The sequence below is a fragment of the Ctenopharyngodon idella genome, chromosome 10 (genome assembly GCF_019924925.1).
Source record: "Ctenopharyngodon idella isolate HZGC_01 chromosome 10, HZGC01, whole genome shotgun sequence".
NCBI classification, from domain to species: Eukaryota; Metazoa; Chordata; class Actinopteri; order Cypriniformes; family Xenocyprididae; genus Ctenopharyngodon; species Ctenopharyngodon idella.
This window is the reverse complement of record NC_067229.1, coordinates 44883444-44909794: the sequence shown is the minus strand read 5'-3', so window position 1 is coordinate 44909794 and position 26351 is coordinate 44883444. Positions and strand designations below refer to the sequence as shown.

The 26351-nt window shown below is 37.0% G+C and overlaps 2 protein-coding genes across 4 annotated transcripts in view; both read left to right on the top strand.

Moving 5' to 3' along the window:
• Positions 1–92: 92 nt before the first annotated feature.
• LOC127520366 (low choriolytic enzyme) lies at positions 93–7342 on the top strand (the record flags this gene model as incomplete). The annotated part of the gene is made up of 11 exons (XM_051908347.1): positions 93–119; positions 248–296; positions 373–435; positions 506–552; positions 1238–1319; positions 2609–2723; positions 2914–3086; positions 4490–4571; positions 4673–4794; positions 5055–5166; positions 7202–7342. Coding segments are annotated over 10 exons (792 nt in total), but the record flags the coding sequence as incomplete, so codon positions are not given.
• Positions 7343–7365: 23 nt separating this feature from the next.
• The window catches only part of LOC127521037 (alpha-2B adrenergic receptor), a 52106-nt gene continuing 33120 nt past the window's right edge, over positions 7366–26351 (top strand). For 2 of the 3 annotated variants that reach the window (XR_007932265.1, XR_007932264.1), the window contains exon 1: positions 7366–11340. Coding sequence is in view for 1 of the 3 variants with exons in the window: in XM_051909887.1 (XP_051765847.1) it covers positions 7367–8704 (1338 nt within the window). In the remaining 2 variants the exon portion in view is untranslated. Of the gene's footprint in view, positions 11872–26351 lie in introns of those variants that run through there. The other variant, XM_051909887.1, reaches the window with a different exon arrangement.

Here is a 26351-nt window from a genome sequence, read left to right as displayed (position 1 = left end):
GGACGTGTTTGAAAAGACACTTTTGCCTAGTCGTTTCATGTTCTATTTTTCTCTGTCCACAAGTTAGCGGCTTTTTTAAATGATGTGGGTCGTTTTGCTGGTTGTGTGTTTTTGTGGAGGTACATTAATTCTACCAATCACATAAATCTTTCATGAGTTCTTAAAGGAATGCATTATATATTCAATTTACGCTCATGGTTATAGCATATAGGTTGATATAAAGCTGTTTTTGTGTTTATAAGTGCAGGGAGGTCCTGTAGATACACTGAAGGTCTCTGATATACAGTATGATGAAGGTAAAACGTTTTTCTTTTTTAATACATAAAAGCTTGAACTAAAAAATGTATATGACATAATATATTTTATCCACAGGACATATTAACTCGTTGAAGAGTGGACAGCCTCATCTGAGAAGACCAAGTGAAACAGTGCTGGGTAAGACAACAGCGTGCATGACCCATAAGAACTTTTAGTCCTGATATATATATGTCAATGTCTTTAACAGATTTTGAGGGAGATGACGCTGTACAGGAGGGGGATCTCTTACTACCTGTAAGCCCAAACTATAGCTTTTATATTCACAGTGTTGTTCTCTATATACAGGACACTAGGACTAGTAGTCATTTAAGGCAACACACTACAGGTAAACCTTTTTCCCCCGCACTAATACATTTTGAGATTTTGGTCTATTTTGCATTGATAGCATGTGTTATTTCAGATTCAGACTAGTGGAAAGAAAGCATGCATAATACACATTTTAGTGTTTATTGCACTTTATCTATTTGCATCTGTAGATTGCATAAAGATATCTTTAAATGCTGTTTTTTTTTTTTTTCCTCATGCGCTGAGCCAGAAATCTCCACTTCAGCAGCATTTACATACACCAAACTTGTTTTATTCCAGTATAAAACCTTTTGAATGGTGAAAAAAATCTCCTTTGTAAAAACCTTTAACTCTATTTAAATCTGAATTTTGAACCTGGCTCCAATGCTCCGGTTTCTATTCTAAAAATGTATGTGAATTAGTTCTTAGTGCTCATTTGCATATTTATTAATACAAAAACAATTGTCTTAATGTACTGTGATTAAATCAACAGGGGTGAAGTATGGTGATATCATATCTATTAGTTACCTGTTGTGTCTTGCCTTAAAACACATGTGACAACCTGCCCTGACCTGATGTTTGTGTAAAACACCCCTGTCCTGTTAACACGGTTCAGACTCTGTCTTTTCTTTAGAGTGACAGGAACGCAGTGAAGCAACTGTGGGCCGGGGTGGATGGACATTTATCAGTCCCTTATGAAATTGATTTTGTTCTTGGTGAGATTTCTTCATGTTTGGTGGTATGTTTTCTGCAAAATATTATACCTTCGTACCCTAATACCTTCATATCCACTGGTAATTTCAATGATTATATCTGAACTCGGCAAAAAGAAAGGTCCCTTTTTCAAGATACTGTATTTTAAAGATAATTTTGTATTTATCTTCTTTCAGATAAATACAATCTGAGTTAAATTAAAAAAAAAAAAATATATATATATATATATATATATATATATAAAATATACTGGCTCTTCCAAGCTTTATAATGGTAGTGAATGGGGAGCGAAATTTCGCAGTCCAAAAAAGGTGCGTCCATCCATCATAAAAGATATCCACATGGGTCCAGGGGCTTAATAAAGACCTTCTGAAATAAAGTGATGGGTTTTTTTTTTCCATATTTAAAACTTTATAAACTAAACTAACTATCTTCCGGCAAATGGCCTACGCAAATCGACTTGCGCCAAAAGAGTAATCTCTGACCTGATGCATGACAAATGTGGAAGCGCAGAGGATAGCAAAACAAAACACCAGCCATGAATTAGAAATCCAAAATGAGAATTTTTAAAAAGATAAATTAGATTTCAATATAAGAGAAGAGGACCTTGAGTTTGTTGCCGAGCCCTATTTGTTTGAACCACGAGAGGCGTCAAAGCTTGAGCTACTCCTACATCCTGTGTCATACATCACATCATGGGTTACTCTTTCGGCACGAATGGACTTGCGTATGGCCGTCTCCTGAAAGCAGTTATTTTAGTTTTATATATGGATATTTTTCTTACAAGAACCCATTGCTTCGCTTCAGAAGGCCTTCATTAACCCTCTGGAGCTGTGTGGATCTTTTATGATGGATGGATGCACTTTTTTTTGGGGCTTCAAAATCTTGAGCCCCATTCACTACAATTATAAAGCTTTGAAAAGCCATGGTATTTTAATGTAACTCCTGTGTTTGTCTGGAAGAAGATCATATACTCCTAGGATGGCTTGAGGGTAAGTAAATCATGGGGTAATTTTACCCCATATCAAGCTACTTTTGATATTGACCCAAGCACTGTTCGGTGACTTACTCCATTTCTGTTCATCAAATGTTTGTGAAATATTTTCCGTTTATGTCTCAGTTGTTGAATCTTTTTATGGTTATACAAATATTTACACAATAAGACATTTGCTACAAAAAGCAGTTGAAATTTGGAGGACCTTTCTTTTCCTTTTCCTTTTTTTTTTTTGATAAGTTTATATGTAGGAATAATGTTTAGTTTCTGTATATGTTTGTGGTTAATGGCCTTCAGAGGACAGGACTGAAGACATTCTTAAAGCCTTAAATATGATCTCTGAGAAGACCTGCATCCAGTTCCTTCCACATACTAATGAAACTGACTACTTGCACTTTGAGTACAGCAATGGGTGAGTCACAGATTTTAGTTTCACAAAAAGAAAAGGGGGGGGGAAAAAAAAGGCATTTATTGGGACATTTACTCATTGTCTTTGTCAGGACACTTTCCCTGTATGTTTCAGCACTAGATTTTTCCATCTAGTGCTGTCACTGAACATGTAATCTGATGCAAATAAATGGCTAGTTTGCTGTTTCCTAAAGGTGTGCGTCTTACGTCGGCTGTATGGGGGGTGAGCAGCCAGTTCTGATTGGGCCACTCTGTAAGGTTGGGAACATCTGCCACGAGATCCTTCATGCCCTCGGCTTACACCATGAGCATTCCCGCTTTGACCGTGGTGATCATATCACTATAGTTTATGAGAACATTGTGCCTGGTATGCATAATATTACTTTCATTTAGCATTTCACTGCTATCCAAAAAATCCTGAAGGATTTCTAATGGAATTCCTTTCATAATATGGAATTCTGATGGGGTCAAAGTACCAAGTAGAATCCTCTGAAATAATATTCTACTAGATAAATTGATATTCTAATAGGAATTACAGGCATAACATTATGAGCACTGACAGGTGAAGTGAATAACACTGATTATCTCTTCATCACGGCTCCTGTTAGTAGGGTTGGATATACAGTATTAGGCAGCAGGTGAACAAGGGCCAAGTTGTGATGGCTAGACGACCGGGTCAGAGCATCTCCAAAACTGCAGCTCTTGTGGGGTGTTCCCGGTCTGCAGTGGTCAGTATCTATCAAAAGTGGTCCAAGGAAGGAACAGTGGTGAACCGGCGCAGGATCATGGACGGCCAAGGATCACTGATGCACGTGGGGAGCGAAGGCTGGCCCGTGTGGTCCGATCCAACAGACGAGCTACTATAGCTCAAATTGCTCAAGAAGTTAATGCTGGTTCTGATAGAAAGGTGTCAGAATACACAGTGCATCGCAGTTTGTTGTGTATGGAGCTGCATAGCCGCAGACCAGTCAGGGTGCCGATGCTGACCCCTGTCCACCGCCGAAAGTACCAACAGTGGACACGTGAGCATCAGAACTGGACCTCGGAGCAATGGAAGAAGGTGGCCTGGTCTGATGAATCACATTTTCTTTTACGTCACGTGGATGTCCGGGTGCGTGTGCGTCGCTTACCTGGGGAACACATGGCACCAGGATGCACTATGGGAAGAAGGCAAGCCGGTGGAGGCAGTGTGATGCTTTGGGCAATGTTCTGCGGGAAACCTTGGGTCCTGCCATCCATGTGGATGTTACTTTGACACGTACCACCTACCTAAGCATTGTCGCAGACCATGTACACCCTTTCATGGAAACGGTATTCCCTGGTGGCTGTGGCCTCTTTCAGCAGGATAATCCACCCTGCCACAAAGCAAAAATGGTTCAGGAATGGTTTGAGGTGTTGACTTGGCCTCCAAATTCCCCAGATCTCAATCCAATTCAGCATTTGTGGGATGTGCTGAACAAACAAGTCCGATCCATGGAGGCTCCACCTCACAACTTACAGGACTTAAAGGATCTGCTGCTAACATCTTGGTGCCAGATACCACAGCACACCTTCAGGGGTCTAGTGGAGTCCATGCCTCGACGGGTCAGGGCTGATTTGGCAGCAAAAGTGGGACCAACTCAATATTAGGAAGGTGGTCATAATGTTATGCCATCATTTCTTAGTTTCAAAGTTAATTGAAATTAAAATTATGTGTGTTCTGGTAAAGGTGGTAAAGTAATTAACAAGTCAGTTGGTCATTGGTTGTACTGACTGCTTTTTAATTTACAGGGAAAGAGGACAATTTTATGAAGAAAGAAGGGAACACTCTCGGTCTGAAGTATGATCTGGGATCAATTTTGCATTATGGAGAGTATGTGTTCCAGTCGAAACGTAACCCTTTTAAGTGTGTAAAATCATATGTATGATGTGTGTTTGGCTGGTCAAACATTTCACTAGTATTCTGTTTTGCAGCAATTATTTCTCTAGCAATGGAAAACCTACAATTCTGCCCAAAGAGAGCGCGGTAAAGATCGGCCAGAGGGCTTACTTGAGTGATCTGGATGTGCAAAAGCTCCGGAAGCTGTACCACTGTGGTATGTCTTAATATGTGCTTTTACCATACGCCCAGAAATATATGAATAATAAGGCAGGATATGCAATATGATTGAGGAAACGTACTGTATGTAGATATGATGTGATCAGTCTGATGAGAGGAAGTGAACTGGATTGATAGCAGTAGCTATAAAAGCATGATGTGGTTATTTTTTTATTTTTTCCTTGCCATTGTACCATGGTTTTGACATTTGAGAGTTGGAGCTTCTCTTCCTGAATTAATCGTCTTTCTTCGTTTCAGATAAGACAGAAGAGGACCGAGCAGCATCATGATTCATCCAACTGCTCTGTTTGACTGTCTCGAATGGTTTCTTTATCACAGAGGAGTTCTGAATCTAAGAGGATAAATAAAGGTTTGAAAATCAAAATATGGATGGCTTGTTGTGAATTTATGGCAATTATATTGCTGTCGGATTTAAAATGAATACATTGACAGGTCCTCCAGTCCACAATTCTAGATCTTAATGTCATTTTTAAGTTTTGTCCAGTAGGTGGTAGTCACTGTTCACTGTTTTCCCCCCTTTGTTTGTCTCTTCTAGTAGCACTGCAAAAAGTCTTGTTTCTAGTCAAAATATCTTAAAGTTCTTAAATCAAGAAGCATTTTTCTTGACAAGTAAAAATTATTTTCTTGTTTTCAGAAAAAATAAGTCAAAATTAAGTGAGTTTTTCCTTTAAAACAAGCAAAATAATCTGCCAGTGGGGCAAGCAAAATAATCTTATATCAAACCAAAAATAAGGTATATAATCTTGTTTTCAGTTTGGATTAAGATTATTTTGCTTACCCCATTGGCAGATTATTTTGCTTGTTTTAAGGAAAAACTCACTTAATTTTGACTTATTTTTCCTAAAAACAAGAAAATAATTTTTACTTGTCAAGAAAATGCTTCTTGATCTAAGAATTTTTAGATATTTGGACTGGAAACAAGACAAAAATTCTAAGTAAGAACAGCATTTTTTGCAGTGAGGAGAGTAATGTGAAGTGTTGTCAAAAAGAAGTATGAGGTACAGATATACAGACCACTTCATTTACACCAATTCTATAGAATATTGCAGTGTAGTGTTTTTCTTTTGGGATCTTAAATGAATTTGTTACTTTCACCAGCGTACTAATTACAATCCCCTTTCATGTCTGGAGAGATGAATGTGTTGCAGTTCATCTGATATCGTCGTCTTGTGTTGTAAAATCATCAGTAGTGATTCTAGTAAATTGTAGCCTACTCTTCGTAACCTTTAACAACGGACTGGTAAATACTAGAAAGGTTGGAATTTTTCAGTGTCTACTCCGCTTCCTTTCCTTTGTTTTTCTTTGTAAATACGCACTGTGCTGTTGACTTTGATCGCTGCACTCGCGCTGTTTGCGGCTTCTCGCGCGTTTTTAGAACGCTTATCAAGTTGAAAGAAGTTAAATTGAAGTTATCTTTGCGGTTTCACTTGCTTTTCCGCCAAATTTTTTTTTTTTTTTTTTTTTTTTTTAAATGCGACTTCCTTTTGAGCCACTCAAAGCTATTATTGTGAAAACTGATAAGATTGTAATTCTTAAATCTGGACGTTTAGGAGTAATTCTGACGTGAGGTCATGATGAGTATATCTGCCTGACGTCATGGCGGGGGGACACAAAGAGGCGCGCTCAGTTATAAACTCAAGTCAGTTCATTCCGGTGACCGATGCGCAAAGCTCTGTGAAACGTCTAGGAAAAGAAATTTGAGAAACGAATGGAAGGACTTTGTTTTTATTCAGTTGATACTGAGAAAGTCTATTTTAAAATATTAAAAACAATTATTTAAAGTCTTAAAGACTGGAGCTTTCCTTTGTGGATTTTTCTCTGATATGGAAATGTTTATGCAAAGATCATTTCTCTTAATAATCGTTGGTATTTGAGGAACTGTAGTTTTGGCATGACTGGTGCGCGTGTTTGGAGATGGTGAGCCTTTTCACTCATCGAGAGGCTTTCAGAGCTCTTCGGACAATCATAACTCCGCGGAACTGTTATGTTTAAATTAGTTTTATATTTATGTATTTTCAGTTCCTTAGCTTTTGCTGCCTGAAAATGTGTATTTTGTTTTGACGCGCTAGTGTCCGTGCGTGTCTCCAAGTGCGCGCTGCCGTATTTTTGGACAAGATCAGTACACGAGACTTTTGTGTAATTTGAGTGACTAAAAGATGTTGGGCATATGCTGTGGTAAGTTAATGCCGCATTGTTTTTATTAATAATGACAGGTTTTTGCAGTTATGCATGTTTTGCTTTACTTTAAGAATTTTTGCCTCTGCAAAAAGAGTAATTTTGCGGATTTATTTTTGAAGTGAACGGACTGCACGACCCCCTTTTAATGCAAATGCATTATTTTGATTAGTTTTTTTTTTTTTTTTTTTTTCTCTCTCTCTCTTGAGATTTGCCAAAGGAAGTACCTGGAGGATGTCATTCTTTGCTATAAAGACACCTTTCACTTTCAGCAATTTTCTAAAGCAAAGAAAGTCTTTGGAAGGATTACGCTAGGATACAAGTCTACATCAAAGACTGCTTTGCACTTCTCTGTCTAGCCTTGGAACTTAAATATGACCCCTCAAAGCACCAGTAGCCCAGGAGGAGAAAATCTCAGTACATGCAATTCTTATTCCCCTGAAGTCACAGCTGTGTTTGCCACCGCAATGACTCTCATCATGCTCTTCACCATCTTTGGGAACATCATGGTGATCATCGCTGTCCTGACATGCCGCTCTTTGCGAGGACCTCAGAACCTTTTCCTGGTGTCTCTGGCTGCGGCAGACATCCTGGTGGCCACCTTGATCATCCCGTTCTCCCTGGCCAATGAGCTGATGGGCTACTGGTACTTCGAATCGTTTTGGTGCGAGATCATCTTGGCGCTGGATGTGCTCTTCTGCACGTCTTCCATCATACATCTGTGCGCCATCAGCCTGGACCGCTACCTGTCCATCTCCCGGCCAGTGCAGTACGCCACCCAACGCACCCCTCGCAGGATCAAGGCCGCCATCGTGGTTGTGTGGCTCATTTCCGCCGTCATCTCTTTCCCCCCACTGGTCTCCATGAATAAGACCCAGGAGCAGAAGAATGGGTGCGGCCCAGAGTGCAAACTCAACGAGGATGTATGGTACATCTTGTACTCCTCCATCGGGTCTTTCTTTGCCCCGTGCCTCATCATGATTCTGGTGTACGTTCGCATCTATCAGATTGCCAAAAAGCACACTCGATGTCCTCCAGGAGAGCAAAGAAAAGACGGCGCAGGCAGCGTCACGTCGGGAGGGGTGGTGCAGAGCAGCAAAATCCAGGGAGGTGTTGACTCTGTGAATGATCCCAATCAGGCTGCTTCCAGATCAGAAGCCATAAACCAGCCTCAGGCTGCAGTAGAACGTCGGCAGCGGATGAAACGCTCAAGGAGGTGCAAGGACAACAAAGAGGACAGCTCAAGCTCTGGCTCGGATGTCGAGGTAGTAGGGGGACATAATGCCAATGGGACAACCTCCAATGTGGGGGCGCTGGAGCGCGGACACCAGACTTCCTCAATGACCCAGCCTTACCAGAATGTCATCGCTACGTCTAAGGGCAGCCAGCTGGCCTCTTCCAACATGAAACTAGCAGGAACTCCGAACACCAAGAGAAAAGCCATGATCATCCGCGAGAAGCGTTTCACCTTTGTCCTCGCGGTCGTCATTGGGGTTTTTGTCGTCTGCTGGTTCCCGTTCTTCTTCACCTACAGCTTGCAGGCCATTTGTCCAAAGGCTTGTAAAGTGCCGGATGCACTTTTTACATTCTTCTTCTGGATCGGCTACTGCAACAGTGCCCTGAACCCGCTCATCTACACCATCTTTAACAGGGACTTCCGTAAAGCCTTCAAAAAGATTCTGTGTAAAAAGTGTAAGGACTGTTCTTTCTGAAATCGAACACTCCTGAAAAGCAGTTTTATATAGTAAAGTGTTACTGTTTCCTTTATAGGTGAAACTGTCCGAGTCGTCATATTTTACCCTAACTGTTTCACATATTGATTTATAGCAATGTGACATCAAAATAATGAAAATGTAAAGGTGTTTTTGGCCAAATTCTCGGTTTCAAAAATTTCACTTTTGGATTATTTATTATAGTAATTAAATTTTATATTTTTCTATTCCCCCCATTTTACCTAAAATAAAATAAAAATGCTTTTATTTATTTGCAATAAAAAATATAAACAGTATATAAATTAAGTTGTAAGAATGAAAGTAGGCCTATATCTGACATTTTATTGAATTACCAAAGTCTCTTTTTTTTTTTTTTTTTTTTTTTTCCCTTCTCATTTTCCAATCAAAGAAAGTAGCCAATCGGTAATCTCTGTGTGTGTATCACTTTGCATGTTCAGGATTACCTTGAGTCTTTATAAATATTTTTGGATGGCAGGGTTTTAGAAAAAGCATATGGAAATTTATTTTTATTTATTTATTTTTTTTGTCCTTTTATTATGTCAAAATATCTCAAAGCAAAAATGCTGGACCACTAACAATGATTTTGTATTTAAAGGCACAACATGTAAGATTTTCTGATCCAAAAACCATTAGAACAATCAGAATGTACATACATTATCCCAAATGTTTCCAAGAATGTTTAAATCCAGAGAAATAAGCAATTTTAACCAGGACACTGACCATGTCCGTGCGTCGCCTATCAATGACATCATACCCACATTACTCTCGATTTCCAGTTTTATATTGTAGAAACCATGGAAACACCAAAGATGCTTTATTATGTGTTTTATTAGACAGGTGAACAACTGTTTGGATACATTCATCGACGGAAAACTAATCATGTTATATAGCTCAACACAGTAAGTCTTACTGTTTAAATATTGTTTTCTTGATTTACCGCGAGTCCCATGTTTTACCATGACTAATATCAATCTAGTTTACTGCAGTGTGCAACAAGTGTCTCATAGTAGCCGCTGAGCGAACGCACAGAGTAGCACTATAACAACTTTCAACACACAAATGTATCTAATATAATAAAAAATGTCGCGGCATTACCCCACATACGTTTGACTGGAAGAAGCGGAAGCAGCGACTGTGGCATAATAAAAGCTCCACTGCTCTCGAGCAATGTGACGCGTTCGTCTCTCATTAGCAATCGCTCCAGTGGCCTCGTTTCTGCTCACAGAGCACTCGACCCTGCTCTGCTTCATACTACAATAACGTTAAAAATCTCATCCATGAACATGATTTCTGCCCGAGTCACGTCCCGATTCTTTTCCACCGGCTGTAGACGTGAAGACAACACCTCCCATGATTCCGCAAAATCAAGGCGTCATCAAGCTATGCCTTTGTTTTTAATAAGCAACCTCTAGTGGCCAAAAACTACATATTGTGCCTTTAAAGGGTTAGTTCACCCAAAAGTGAAAATAATGTCATTTATTATTCACCCTCATGTCGTTCTACTCCCGTAAGACCTTCGTTCATCTTCAGAACACAAATTAAGATATTTTTGATGAAATCTGATGGCTCAGTGAGGCCTCTATTGCCAGCAATGTTACTGAACCTCTCAAGATCCAGAAAGCTACTAAAGACATATTTAAAACAGTTCATGTGAGTACAGTGGTTCAACGCGACGAGAATACTTTTTGTGTGCCAAAAAAAAAAACAAAATAACTTTTCAACAATATCTAGCAATGGGCGATTTCAAAACAAAAGATTCGTAAAGCTCCGAAGCAGTGTTTTGAAATCGGCCATCACTAGATATTGTTGAAAAGTCCTTATTTTGGTTTTTTTTTTTTTTTGCCGCACAAAAAGTATTCTCGTCGCTTTATGATATTAAGGTAGAACCACTGTACTCACATGAACTGTTTTAAATGTTTTTAGTACGTTTTTTGGATCTTGAGAGGTTCAGTGACATTGCTGGCTATGCAGGCCTCACTGAGCCATCGGATTTCATCAAAAATATCCTAATTTGTGTTCTGAAGATGAACGAAGGTCTTACGGGTGTGGAACAACATGAGGGTGAGTAATAAATGAAATTATTTTCATTTTTGGGTGAACCTAACCATTTAAGCAAAATATAACTTCTTGCTTCTTTTGATTTTGGGGTGAAATATGACCTTTTTTTTTTTTTTTTTGACTGGTTTTGAAATTCATTCTTAAGGATAAATACATTTTTGAGAATTGCACAATGGCTTCCTCTTTATTTAGACATTTAAATAACTTTTATTTACTATTCTCTTGAGAATTTAATGACTTTTATTTCATCAGCAGTTCCTTATCTTGAACCGAGCATATTTATCAGCGTCAGCACGCATTCCATTCGTTTTTGCATTCTATCAGCTGAGGTGCCACATCACACATGAGGAACTCACGTGATTGTCGGGGTCTCTTTCTGGAAACTCTCTGGCCTTCAGGCTGTTTGTTGTGACCTTTCCAGTTTACTTTCAAAGACAATGCGGCTCTTTCTTGGAGACACCTCTGGCTCCGCTGGATATGAGAAGATTTCAGAGCACTTCACCTCTCTGGGAAAGTGCCAAAGCTCTTAAAACCCAAGAGAGGCTTCATTCTCTGGGGTGAGAGGAAAATAAAGCAAATGCATAGCAAAATGTATGGCTTTATCTAGCTTTAAAATTGAATCTGTTTAGATCAAAAGCATGGTCTTGTCTGATGTTTTGGTTGTTGTCAGATTTTAACTAATGAATGACATGGATTTCCTTGGATTTTCAAGAAGAGTCTTCTTGGTCTCTGTTTTTGCTTAATTTGATGGATTCTGATTGAAAGTAATGGATGTTGTGTCTGCAGTTGGATGCTCTGGGCTATCTCCCAGTGTTTTTTGTGTAAAGAAAAAAGGGGCAATTATGTAAATGAATTGTGCACTGATTAATGCATCCTGATAAGACTTTTGTTATTTTTGTGCTTTTGTGTGTGTGTGTGTGTGTGAGAGAGTGTGTGAGAGTGAGTGCAGAGAAGTGGAGCTTGGCATGCACCATCACGTCTTTGACAATAAAACTGCTTCTCCAAATTTGGTTCCATTAAGCATCCTGCTGAAATAAGCTGTTGTTGTAACTGTGTTTGTGAAAATAAATTTACATTTGAGTCATCTACATATTTTGCTGAATAATTTCTGCCGACTGGTGTGTAAGTTTGATAATGTGTCTCTGCAGATTGTTTTCAAAAATTCATGACATCTGTGTGTGTGTGTGTGTGTGTGTGTGTGTGTGAATACATGTTTGTTTGGTTGTTTGTTCCCACACACAGCAGCTAGTTTCAGTTGGGCTGAAAGGCGTTATGAAACCTTGTTTCTGTGATAAGGTGTCTGCTAATTTTTTTGGTCTTCTTAGAATGGTGCTTGTCTATCATGACCACAGACCTTGAGTTTAAGGCAGAATTCAGCTGATAACATATTAATCATATTCTACGTTTTGCTTCAAGATAGATATGCAAGCTGATGTTCTATGGTTTTTTGCACGGTGGAAGAAATGAAGTTCCTTCATGCAGTTTATTACCTGCAGTCGTCTGAGGAATGAACACACAACCATCTGCATCTCTGTGACACTTTGAATCCCTTCATTACATCTGTAGCAAAGTCTGCTGTTTGCAGCTGTTCATATTTTCATCCATCCAGTTGCATGTTAATTTTGTGAAACGCTGCTTTCCCCTGCAATCTCAAGTGTCCCTTCCTCTTTTTGAAGCGGCAGAAACAGATGCTGCCAAAGGGGCCTAGGTGGAACGTTTTTGTACACAGACTTCAGAAGCAAAGACGTTGATTATGAGGGCTGCTGGGTTCAGTTTTATAATGAAAACAACAAACCTTTATGAACAAGACAAATTATGCCAATTTTTTTGCATGCATATGTCTGACTACTTTTTGCCACACTGACAAGACTTAAGGCCCTTTGACATATTTTTTAGTTAATGCATTGTGGGGCTGTTGATGAAATCAAATTAGAGCATCAAAAGTGGTTGTTTAGGGCTTGAAGTAGCATTTCTAATTAGTAGTGTTTACTTAGGGTTAGAGGTTTGTTCAAATCACTTACTCCAAGTATTTCAATTTTCTGCATAACTTAATCCTACACATACCTCAGCTTGTGAAGCAGAGGTGTGCTATTACTTTTCTAAGTGATCAGACTTAAACTTTTTGCTTGATGTAATGAGTAAAGTAACACATTACAAGCATTACTTAATCAGATTAGTTTTTTGATGTTACAAGTAACGCATTACAAGTAAGATGCATTATGTAATCAGATTTACAAGTAACGTGCATTTTGTAATCAGATTACTTTTTTGATGTTACAAGTAATGCATTACAAGTAACATGCATCATGTGTTCAGATTTACAAGTAACATGCATTATGTAATCAGATTACTTTTTTGATGCTACAAGTAACGCATTACAACCAACATCCACTATGTAATCAGATTACTTTTTTGATGCTTCAAGTAATGCATTACAAGTAACATGCATTACGTAATCACATTACTTTTTAATGTTACAATAAATGCATTACAAGTAACATGCATTATGTAATCAGATTTACCTGTGACATGGATTATGTAATCAGATTACTTTTTTTTGATGTTACAAGTAACTCATTACAACCAACATCCACTATGTAATCAGATTACTTTTTTGATGCTTTAAGTAATGCATTACAAGTAACATGCATTACGTAATCACATTACTTTTTAATGTTACAATAAATGCATTACAAGTAACATGCATTATGTAATCAGATTTACAAGTGACACGGATTATGTAATCAGATTACTTTTTTGATGTTACATGTAACGCATTACAAGCAACATCCACTATGTAATCAGATTACTTTTTTGATGTTACAAGTAATGCATTACAAGTAACATGCATCATGTGTTCAGATTTACAAGTAACATGCATTATGTAATCAGATTACTTTTTTGATGTTACATGTAACGCATTACAAGCAACATCCACTATGTAATCAGATTACTTTTTTGATGCTTTAAGTAATGCATTACAAGTAACATGCATTACGTAATCACATTACTTCTTAATGTTACAATAAATGCATTACAAGTGACATGCATTATGTAATCAGATTTACAAGTAACGTGCATTTTGTAATCAGATTACTTTTTTGATGTTACAAGTAACGCATTACAAGCAACATCCACTATGTGTTCAGATTTACAAGTAACATGCATTATGTAATCAGATTACTTTTTTGATGTTTCAAGTAATGCATTACAAGTAACATGCATTATGTAATCAGATTTACAAGTAACGTGCATTTTGTAATCAGATTACTTTTTTTGATGTTACAAGTAACGCATTACAAGTAACATGCATCATGTGTTCAGATTTACAAGTAACATGCATTATGTAATCAGGTTACTTTTTTGACGTTACAAGTAACGCATTACAAGCAACATCCAATATGAACGTTCAGAGCACCTTTTAGTGCTTCTACTTCTATAGCAGCACTATACAACTGTGGCACCACTCATATTTTCATCAGAAAATGTGAACGTATCGCTTGTATTTTTGTCCTGAAAATAATCAGTTTGCTCAGTTCCAATATTCTGAGATTCTTAAATTTATGATAATCATTTTGTCCTCCCACTATAGTTGTCTTTTCAGTGTCTTATCACTTCAGATTGTCTGGAAGCCTCTTGCTGCGAGTTAATTAGGGAGCTGGGCTGAGCGAATGCATTCCACAATCACATACTCAAAGGCGGTGTTTACAGACTGGATCAGAGCATGAGAATGGGGCTTTCTCGGGCGCTATTAAGAGCTGTTAAAGCAAGCTATGCATCTGAATTTACTTCCACAGCTCTAGTTATCTAGACTGGCTTCAGCATATTCAGTCTAAGGTCTGTCCCATAATTCATTTATGTAATCATGTTGGGTTCATTTTTACATGCATCATTTGTTAAAGAGCTGCTGAATGCTTGGCAGGAAATTGCCATTGGCTGTAACGCATGCCTCTGTATACTACAGCGAGGGGAATAAACCAGCGATATGGGACAGGATGTTGGTGCGCTGCTCTCACACTTCACCTCCTGTAATTCATGGTTTGTGGCTAAAAGATTGCGTTTCTATTTCGTTCTGAGAAAGTGATAAGAATTGTTTCCGTGATGCATATCAGTGAAAATGAAAATTAATTTTATGAAGAAAGTATGAGTAATACTTGCACATACAGTCTGTAAAGTTGTGTCCCAAATGATGCACTAAATGATACAATGCACTTATACACTACGTACTTATGCCGTGTAGTGTATGAATTTTATAAAGTTTTTTTGCTAGAACTAGATCTGCTACACTGCTGCTGCAGAGCAAGTATGTGAGCATGTAAGATATGCTGCTGCTGCATAAATACACAGATATTGAATAGGGCAATGTTTATGTGTTTGGTCTTGGCGGACTAGATCTGCTACGCTGATGATGATAGCTGCTGCTGCTGCTGCAGAGCAAGTATGGACTTGCTACTGCTAAAAGATGCACAGACATACTGCTGTAAGCATGATATGCTGCTGCATAAATAGATAGATATTATGGAAAATGGCAGTGTGTATGTATTTGGTCTTGGCGGACAAGAACTGCTACGCTGCTGCTGATGACGATTATTGCTGCTGCTGCAGAGCAAGTATGGACTTGCTACTGCTAATAGATGTACAAACATACTGCTGTGAGCATGATATGCTGCTGCATAAATAGATAGATAGATAGATAGATATTATGGAATATGGCAGTGTTTATGTATTTGGTCTTGGCGGACTAGATCTGCTACGCTGCTGCTGCTGCTGCAGAGCAAGTATGCACTTGCATACACACAACATACTGCTGTGAGCATGATATGCTGCTGCATAAATAGATAGATAAATATGGCAGTGTTTATGTTTTTGGTCTTGGTGGACAAGATCTGCTACGCTGCTGCTGCTGCTGATTATTGCTGCTGCAGAGCAAGTATGAAATTTCTACTACTAATGCTCACAGACATACTGCTGTGAGCATGATATGTTGCTGCATAAATAGATATAGATATTATTGAATATGGCAGTGTTTATATATTTGGTCTTGTCGCACTAGTTCTGCTACGCTGCTGCTGATGCTGCAGAGCAAGTATGGACTTGCTACTGCTAATAGACACACAGACACTGCTGTGAGCATGTAAGATGTGCTGCTGCTGCTGCTGCATAAATAGACATCAATCCCATAGCAGGTGGAGCTGGGGGAGGTAGAGGGTTTCAGAGGAACTCTGATAACACACTGCAGGACTAGCTTACAGCAAACAATTAACCAGGCTATTTATATGTTGAGCAAGCCACTGTGATTGCTTGCAGATTGCATGTAAAGGACCTATCAGCCTATACATATAATATATGTAAGTGCATGGTATTTTTCCACCTGTTTTTCCACTGATGTACATTTACTTGAAGTAATAGCAACAAACAACACAATCAGTGGTTCATGTCTAGCACAAACGGTACGGGACGAGTTACAGGCTAAAATTTAATGGACAGACTTAGTGGTTTATTTAAATAGTATTTGTGATGCTAACCTTTGCGAACACCACTAATAAATGACATTGATTGGCACCGCCCACACAGGCTATTACTGCTAGTAAAAAGCTTGGATCAGGGTGTATCTTCTGACACATGATTTGCATAAGTCACCTCAGTAAAAGAATGAGATAAAACTGTCGTAACTCAATCACAATGCTTAGCGTTTTTTTGTACATGCATTAGATGATTGAAGCAGCCAGTCGGTTTGATAGTGATGGTGCCACATGTTGGCCTCATGAGTCAGTCATCCCACACTCTGTTCATGCCGCCGAACAGCGTCCATTAGAAAGAAAACACTATTAATCAAATGCAGAGGTTGCTTATTTGAACATAATGTACCTTTTAACAGCTGTTATACAACAATTCATCATCTCAAAGGACTCGGTGAACCAAACAACACAAGGATGCTCTAGATGGTCAATTTCTTATGAAAAAAGGTTGTTGACTCTTTGCACTTTCATGTGTGATGACTGATGAGACGGCGTTAAATAATTAATTTTTGAAAATGTTGCGTATAAATAGGCATTTTATTGCTCAGAGGTTGCTTTTTCATAGCTCAGAAGAATTAATGGAAATCTTGGTTGTGTTTTGAAAATACTGAGGAGAAATATAAACTGGTGGTCATAATTCAGATTTTTTAAAGTTTTTGAAAGAAGTCTCTTAAGATCACAAAGGCTGTATTTTTAGTTTTTTGATCAAACATACAGTAAAAGCAGTAATATTGTGAAATATTATTATAATTTAAAATAACTGTTTTGTATTTTAATATATTTTAAAATGTAATTTATTCCTGTGATTAAAGCTGAGTTTTCAGCATCATTACTCCAGTCTTCAGTGTCACATGATCCTTCAGAAATCATTCTAATATGATGATTTGCTGCTTAAGAAAGAGCTAATTATTATCAATGTTAACAGAAAAGTTGTGCTACTTCATATTTTTTTTGCGGAAAAATTTTAAATTTTGGGGTAAGTTTTATATATACATATATATATATATATATATATATATTTTTTTTTTTTTTTTTTTTTAAGAAATTAATCATTTTATTCAGCAAGGATGCATTAAATTGTAATAAAGTGACAGTAAAGATATTTATATTTTTTTTACAAAATATTTCTATTTCAAATAAATGCTGTTCTTTTCATCCTTTTTATCAAAGAATCATTGAAAAAATGCACAAAAATATTAAGCAGCAAAAACTTTTTTCAAACATAATAAGAATCATTATTGGTAATAGAGCATCAATAATAATTCATAATAATTGAGCATTTAATCAGCATGTTAGAATGATTTCTGAAAGATCATGTGACACTGAAGACCATGCTTATTAATCCTGAATGGTAAAATATGATATCAAAACCTTGAGTAAATCTCACCGGATGCTCAGCTAGGATTAAAATCCACAACATTTTAATCAAGCTAAATGTTATTTCATGAAAATATAATTAAGAATGAGGGTTGTAGTCATGTTCGATTTTATGTGTAAAGCTGTTTAATATGCACAATTATGCAATTGTTCAGAGCAATTATACTTTTAAAAGCACCAATGTTCTCACTGTTTGCATACTCATGAATAAAAGGTTTTCATCTTCATGGAGTCATTTAAGTGAGTAAATTAATTTAAAATGCAGTGTTGTGTTTGATCAGTTCTGGCATGTTCCTAAAGATTATCCAGCCATAGAGATACTGTCGTCTGTTGAATGAGGGTTAGCCATGGTGGCTCTTCATTTAATTAATTCTGATTTAATTGAATAATTATAACCTTTTCAGGCGATGTGCTCAATGATCCATCATGGCACGCTAGAATGTCACAGCAAAACTGCATAAACTTTAAAAGAACCATCTAAATGAATTAAAAAAGGAAATCACGGTTATGTCTCATAGATGACAATGAGATTAAATGGGGAAAAAATCTGCCATTTGTTTCCTTTAGAGTTTCAGAAGCCATCTTAACATCTGCAATGGCAAGTCAGAGATTTCACTATGAACTCAAGTATTTCTCATTAAATTCTTTCAAAAACAAATTATCTGAACTGTGTTATCTACATTATTTTAATAAGTTTTATATAAGTGTCTTTTTTATGTTGTTTTTTTTTCTCTAGTGGCTATTAAGCAGAAACATCTGAAACAAAGTTGATACTTAAAGGGTAGTTCACCCAAAAATGAAAATTCTGTCATCATTTACTCATCCTCATGTTGTTCCAAACCCATAAGACTTTCGTTTATCTTCAGAACACAAATGAAGATATTTTTAATGAAATCTGAGAGCTTTTTGTCCCTCCATAGACAACTACGCAACTCACACTTTGACTCTTCAAAAAGTTCATAAAGAGATCGTAAAACTAATCCATATGAATTGAGCGGTTTAGTTCAAATTTTCTCAAGAGACTCGATCACTTCATATGATGAACAGATTGAATTTAGGCTTTTATTAAACAGTCATCACCTCACACATCAGTTGTGGTGAACAGAAGCTCTAGCATGTTCGCCTGATGTGTGAGAACCATTGAGGTTCATTCTCGTGTGTTACGCATCACGTTTGAGCTTCCGCAAGAACCAATGAGGTTTGTTCTCGCGCATCAAGCAGGTTCGGTTGAGCTTCTGTTTTATGTTTGCTGATGAATGTTTATATGTGAGTAAAAGCCTAAAATAAATCTTTTCATCATATAAAGTGATCAGAAAATTTGGACTAAACCGCTTAATTCATATGGATTCGTTTTACGATCTCTTTATGAACTTTTTGAAGCATCAAAGTGTCAGTTGCGTAGCTGTCAATGGAGAAATCTCTCAGATTTTATTAAAAATATTTTCATTTGAGTTCTGAAGATGAATGAAAGTCTTATGGGTTTGGAACGACATGAGTAAATGATGACAGAATTTTCATTTTTTGGGTGAATTAACCCTTTAAATGAAACCCACCAGAGAATCATCCGAGCTTTGAAAGAGCATTTACTGAGCTTTCCTTTTGGCCCATTGCACTTTTTGGTGTGTATTATGTTACAGTATGTTTTTGTGTATTGTTTGTGTTTGGCCTCTTTGCTTTGAGTATGTACTGCATAATTAATTTAACCTCCTCCTCTAGTGAACTAGTTTCGTTTATTCAACTGATCACATATGCTTGATTATCTCCATCTCATTAAATATGTTCCCGTATGAATAATGCATTAGGTCAAATTGTCTAAGCAGATTAGCATGTTATCTTTGTTTACCCGACAGTGAATGTGTCTCGTGCTTTAGCCCCGGGTTGTTAACATGTTCTGTAAGTGACTTTGCAGGAACTAAAAGTGAGGTGGTGTAATACAAACAAAACAAAACGTTATTCCCATGTTGACTAAAAAATGTTTTATGCAGTATTTACTCTTACAGAATCCTAATGAGGCATCATTATGAAGGTTACATGAGGCTCGTTTAGTACATTTTGTTTTTTTCCTCACCAGAAACCTTAAGCCCTGAGTATACTTTGTTTTTTTATGCGCACAGCCTTGCAAAGCACACTTCGTTTGACTTTTACGCATACACAGGCATTCGACACATGCGCTGTTTTGAGCAATCTCTCGCCACGAGTTACAAACCATGTAAACATATTTGTATTCTTTCATGCTAGAGTTGTACAGATGAGGGTACTTTCTAACCTCTTTGCCCAAACTCTCTTCTATGTAGGCCTCCATTGTTGCTGTAGCTTGCATGAGTTCCAGTCTGTTCTGTTTATGCAGGTTTTCCTCAACTACCTTGTGAATTGACGCCCCCAGAGCAGGGTTGCCACCTTGTGGATAAACTAATTACTGCAAAAAAAATAATAATAATAAAAAATAAATGCACATGTGCGACCTGTGTTTACAAAGTACGGGCAGTTACAATAATCCGGCGGTGCGTGTACTCTTCTGATGACAAAATTTGCGTCACACGCACTGTACGCTGACCCTCGTGTACGCGTAAAAAGTGAAATATACTTTGGGCTTTACAAGAAAGAGCGTCATTATGACAGTTAGTTTAAAGTCACCATGAAATAAAAATTGATAATAATGATTTATTATACATGTGCCCTCATAATCTGTAATCAAAATAACTTCCTCTCCTTCTTGCAGTGACATCTCTTCTCTGATGAGGTGTTTACTGGTGTGAGGGCGGGGCAAACTGTCATGAGATCGACCAATAGCAAACCACAACCATCCAATCAATTCCCATGGACAAAATCAAGTCATTTTATCCAAACCAGTAAAAATCGGTTTGGAACAACTTGAGAGTGAGTAAATGATGACAGAATTTTCATTTTTGGGTGAACTATCCCTTTAAGTAGCTTTGGACAAAAGCATCAAGTGAATAAATGCAAATGTTTTTTTTAGTTTGAATAGGGGCATGAAAAAAAACTGAAGGGAAGAACCCAAATTTAGCAAGGGATAATTCCGTTCGCATTCACCCTTGTGTGATTTCCTCACAAGCTGAGCAAACCAGCAGAGGTTATGTTGGTAAAATAGCATGATATGCACACCGTAAACTAATTCATTTAGCATACATATGTCTGTGCTGCTTTAGTTTTTACATCTAAAGGACAAACAGTGAGCCGAGACACATGAACATGACAATTCAGCCAAACTAGATTAGATTATGTGGAAGCAGAAAGACGTAAACTTGCAAGCCCAGAAAGTTTCCAGACCAGGAAAACTGATTTCTGCATCTTATATCTCATACAAATGTGATTTATTGGATGTGTGTGTGTGTGTGTGTGTGTGTGTGTTTGCCCCCAGACATTAGCTAAATATAACAAAATGTGTTTTATTCTAAAAATAGTTTTTCTTTGAGCATCAGGGTTATTTGGTAGCAAATATAATTAACTTAATATAAAAAACAAAACACTGTAAAAGAGAATTGTTGGTTTAACTTAAAAAAGTTAGTTACCTGGTTGCCTTAAAATTTTGTTCATTGAAATTAGAAATTTGAGTTAATACAATGAAGGCGATTGATTTAATCAACAGAAACTCAAAATATTATGTTATCTGAACCACATTAATTATTGAATTTGATTTGACAAAAGAAAAAATGTTGTGATAAATCATGAAAATAATTTTTTACAGTGTAGAAGTCTGTGGTACAGTATGTCCTCATATACAGTAAGCTAAGTAAATGTGCATGGTTTTAAAATGATCATTATTCTCACTTTAGGTATAGTACGGTTTGACCTTTGACCTTTCCTATAGTAGCCTTTGCAAATACTAAATCCTGAAATTATTATTTCTATTATTATTATTATTATTACTATTATTATCAGTTGTACTACTGTTTAAATGAAATGTGATAGCTTTTCCTGAAGAGAGCTGCAATTTTTTACAGGAGCAAATATTTCTTGAGCAATATGAGAGTGCTAGAGGAATATTTGAAGTGTGTTCTGGCATCACAGCACAAAGCTTCATACATTTGTCTTAGTTTGCATTCATTATGCTTCTGAGTGCGTAGGAAATGGATGTGGATTTTTCCCTCTGGTGTAATAAAAAACACGTAGGCTGTAATCATCACAAATGACCAGACTGCACAATGCTTTCTTTACTTTAGCCAAACTTTCTTTAGTACAGGGAAATATTTGTTGCCACGCATGGTTGCTTTTGTAATGCTAACGATACTAAATTACTGTTTTGAATGTGTTGCAGAATGTGTGATTTAGCAAAATATGGAGAAAAATAGAAAATTATATCCTCTTTGATTTTTTTTTAATAGGTTGGAAACGCAGGAAGTTTGAAGTTGAATGGGTTTGAATCACAATAGCACTGAACAGAACAGGAACAAATCAGTTCAGTATAAATAAATATATATATAAGCTAGAAGAAAGGTTAAAAAGGCAACAACCCAGGAGGGGGACAAACCCGAGAGCAGAAAAATAATGCCCAAAAACCATTTTTCTACATGAGGAAATATTAGAGGAGGATTTGAATGAAATTATGTGCTAATGGACGAGGTAAGCATGTAATGATAGAACCCATTAGCTGATACACTCAGGCACAGTGTCAACTCATTAGTGAAATGAGGATTTGTTACAAATGGCATAAGCTTTTCCCTGTTCCCAATGCTGTGAAGCAGTTTGGCCTTTTAGCTCCAATCCCCTTCAGTAGTCTATCATTACACTTTTAAGCCATTCAAGTGCATTAATTAAGCATTAAGATATGAGAGGAGGTGTTATATTTTGATGATATATTGGATTAAAGTGATTATAAAAACGAATGAAAATGTAAAAATATAATATTTTACTTGTATATGAAATACTATTTAAAATATATAATACTATATTTTGTATAGAACATTATTTTGATCTATTTACAAACTTTAATATGCCTATTTAGTTATTAATTTTATTTTATTTCATAAACAATGTGATTTTTTTTTTTTTTTTTTTCCCACACTGACCCTGCCCCAAATGGCGGAGTTTATTTGTAGCTACAGCTAGTACTTGCGGATTTGCGCTTGCAGCCGCGGGCGCGTTCCCGTTGGATCCACGAGACCGTAGCAGTGCGCGCATTTTTGCCGAGCCAGCACTTATTCTGTCTCCACAGCACAGCAGACGGCTTACTGCAGCCCACATGAGGCTCTGAATGACTTTTCACCATCGCTGGGTTCAGATTAGCCACAAACACTCAATACAAATGGAGGATCATAACCAATCGTCTCTCACACACCAATTTGCTTATTAAAGTGGTGTCTGGTGCAGGGTTGCCAGGTTTTTACAACAAAACCCGCCCAATTGCTACTCAAAACTAGTAAAAACTGGTAAAAAAAAAAAAAAAAAAACGCGTTCCGGGGTTTAAAATCCGCGTTTTTGGCAGGGCTCCTCAGGTAAAAGTCGCATTCCAGGAGCTAAATATCATGTTATTTAGGTCGCTTCAACCCGCGGACAAGAAAAACAACCCACGGGAAGTGGGATGACGTGTTTTTGTAGGCAAAACCGGGAAGCGAGTTAGCATTTTAGGACTTCGGTTCCATCGCCCCAAAGTCAATGGGTTTTTTGAATGGGTTTTTGCTAAATCACCTAAAATAAGGTCTGTGGTTAACAAAGCCTCTAAATATTTTCACGTTTTGATCTATGACATAAAACACACCAGTTATAACCCGCTTGTGATTTTTTAAACCTTTATTGTGTCTTAAAAATGGCGGTTGCTAACAAATTGCTAAAAGGGACTACTTCCTTTGGCGGGGACTTTAGACGTCATCATGACAAAGAGGACATTTGGACAGCATTTCTCATGAAAAAGTGGATAAGTATTCATACACAGCACAAATCATAATAAGCGAGCATGTAAATAAAGTTGTTTTTTAAATAAAGTTTGAGGAAGCTTGGTGTTTTTTTAAATAAAGTTTGAGGAAGATTGGTGTTTTTTTAAATAAAGTTTGAGGAAGATTGGTGGTGGTGATGTTGATCCGCGACCATTGTGTGCTGTAGTCCGTTTATAGCCTACTGTTAGCGTTTTATATCTGACAACTTTATTTAGGCTTCAAAATGTATAAATGTTGTGCTAACTTGTAAAGATTATCTTGATAGACAAAACGTGTAAGTGTCATAACCCTTTGTTAAACACAGAGCTTATTTTTTGCGATTTTCTTCTGGGTTGGCCTACAAAAACACGTCATCCCTGGGGTACTCTATTTCGCAATGAATCTTGAACCGTTATGTGATTTTATTTGTTTCTGCTTATTGCCGTTATAAAACTATGTTGTTATAATCACATTTGTTTTCCAAGTAAAAAAAAAAAAAAAAAAAAAATCATGTCACGAGTATTTCAGTTGGTCTGCTTTGCCATTTAGCTGAACAGCGAATGTGCTCTTGTAAACACACTCATCCGCAGCGCTGGAAAGCCTGATTCCTTGAGTGAATCGCTTTGTTCATACACTTCGTGCAAGTCAACCGATTCAGCGATTCGAGTCACTGCTCGTTTCATAGTGGAACGGTATAGTGCACATTATTTATTTTTCAAGTACCCCCATGTAGTTAGCTACTTTTTGTTTACTTGTTGATTAACAGTTGTTTGACTGTTTATTTACTTTGTAGTATCAAGTTGGAAGCTACTCATAATTTAGTTTTCCCAACACTGGAACGTGTATGCTAATCGCTAGGACACGGCTCTGAGGACTAATAGCATAATTCACAACGTCTGACCTGATGCTACTGCTACGCTGTAAGTATTTTAGCTCTCTGCTCCTGTTTGTGTTGACTGGAAAGTTCTTGAATTTCTTTTTTTTTTTTTTTTTTATAGATTTTATGTTTTTCTTGGAACAAAACAGAGGCCGCCTCCATACCAGCATAAAATAGATCCCACAGTACCCACAGTAATCCGACTGTGAAATAAACACCTGCCTGTTCTTTTTTATCGCCGTTTGTTCACAGGGCTTGCATGAGTCGAGGGTTACAGGCACCTGACAGCAGCATAGTGTCGCCCCACATCTGGTCCACGAGTAATCCACATGTTCCAGATCTGGGCCACACTATGTTGCTGTCAAGTAACATAATCGTACCTTGTCAAGTATTGAGTAAAACAATGCATTACTTTTAAATTTACAACAAAATATCCAAGTTACTTTTTCAAATAAGTAATGCAAGTTTTATTCTCATTTATTGACTGACTCCTCTCCTGTCCCCATGTTGAGAGAAATCTGGAGTAAGTGCGGAGTTGTGTGCGCTGTGTAAAGGGTTACTCATCTCACTTGCACAAAAACAGATTCAGTATTCCCCAAAATGAATAAAAACAGTGAACTGCAAACACAGAATATTACGCAAACCTGCAATAATTACACATATTAACACAAATATACTTTATGTATTTAATCTCACTTTATTAACCAATGTCTTTGCTGCTGACCTTCAGTGATCCACTGAATTCAAACATACTAATAAGCAAAAATGATTTTATTGTTTGAAGTAAGAGAACTTTCATTTGCATCCCATTCTTCTGTAATACAGTATGGCAGCACAGCTGAAAGGTTTGTTTAAGCTGCGCCCTCTACTGTACAGGTGTGAATTTGTATGCGGATTATAACTGCAATTAGTTACTTTTTTAGGGATTAACGCAATATTGTAATGCATTTCTTTTAAAAGTAACTTTCCCCAACACTGGTTACAGGTGATAGCGGAGGTCTAAGCCCTATATGAGATGTGTGTGTGAGGTCGCTAACACCTCCCACCTGCAACATCCAGTACTAAATCACTTCCTCTGATTGTGGCATAGTCGCACTGAATGAGTAATCAGCAGACATATTGAAAAAGCAAAATCAATGCTTTCTTTGACATTCAGCAGCACTGCTTTTGTGTATGGTGGGAGGCTCGTTCATCACTGCTCTTTTAACACCGGTGGAGCATCCAGTTTAAGCGCTTTGACAGGAACATCCAATTGATTTTATGTAACCTTGGACTCAGAGTTCCTATTTTTGAGCTGAAATAACTGATTATAATACATCATTAGGGACAAAATAGACTTCAGAACTGAAAAATAAGAGTATAGGCTATGTGTCAAGTAACTTTTTTTTTTTTATATTCAGAGGTGCTTATCTGTGTTTGGGTGCAATCTTTAGTTGCCTTTGTTTTACCCTTCCTAGTTTTTAATACGAGTCAGCACTGTCAGATATAAAATTAATGTGTCAAGTATTTATAAAAATATATTACATATATTATTTAATATGATCACAATAACTTTTCTTAGTGTAGTTATTTGTTACATTTATATATACTATACAAATATTACTTTTTATCTACAGGTCAATGACGTGACGGGTCTTTTTTTTTGTCCAAAGGCCTTAATAATAATAATAAACAAAGATATGACATCTAAAGAATGTAAGGTAGTACAACTAGATCTCTTTTATTAATTCCAAAAGGTTTTAATTATATTTTTCTACATATAAAGGTATTTTAAAGATTTTGAAGTGTCAAAAGGTCATTTGGTTTAACTGTCCAAAGGTCAACACAGCCATTTCATTTATAATTAAAATATCTAAAAATGTAATAAATGTATATATTTTTTATTCTGGCATGATTTTATAACATCATATATTAACATAGTGCAA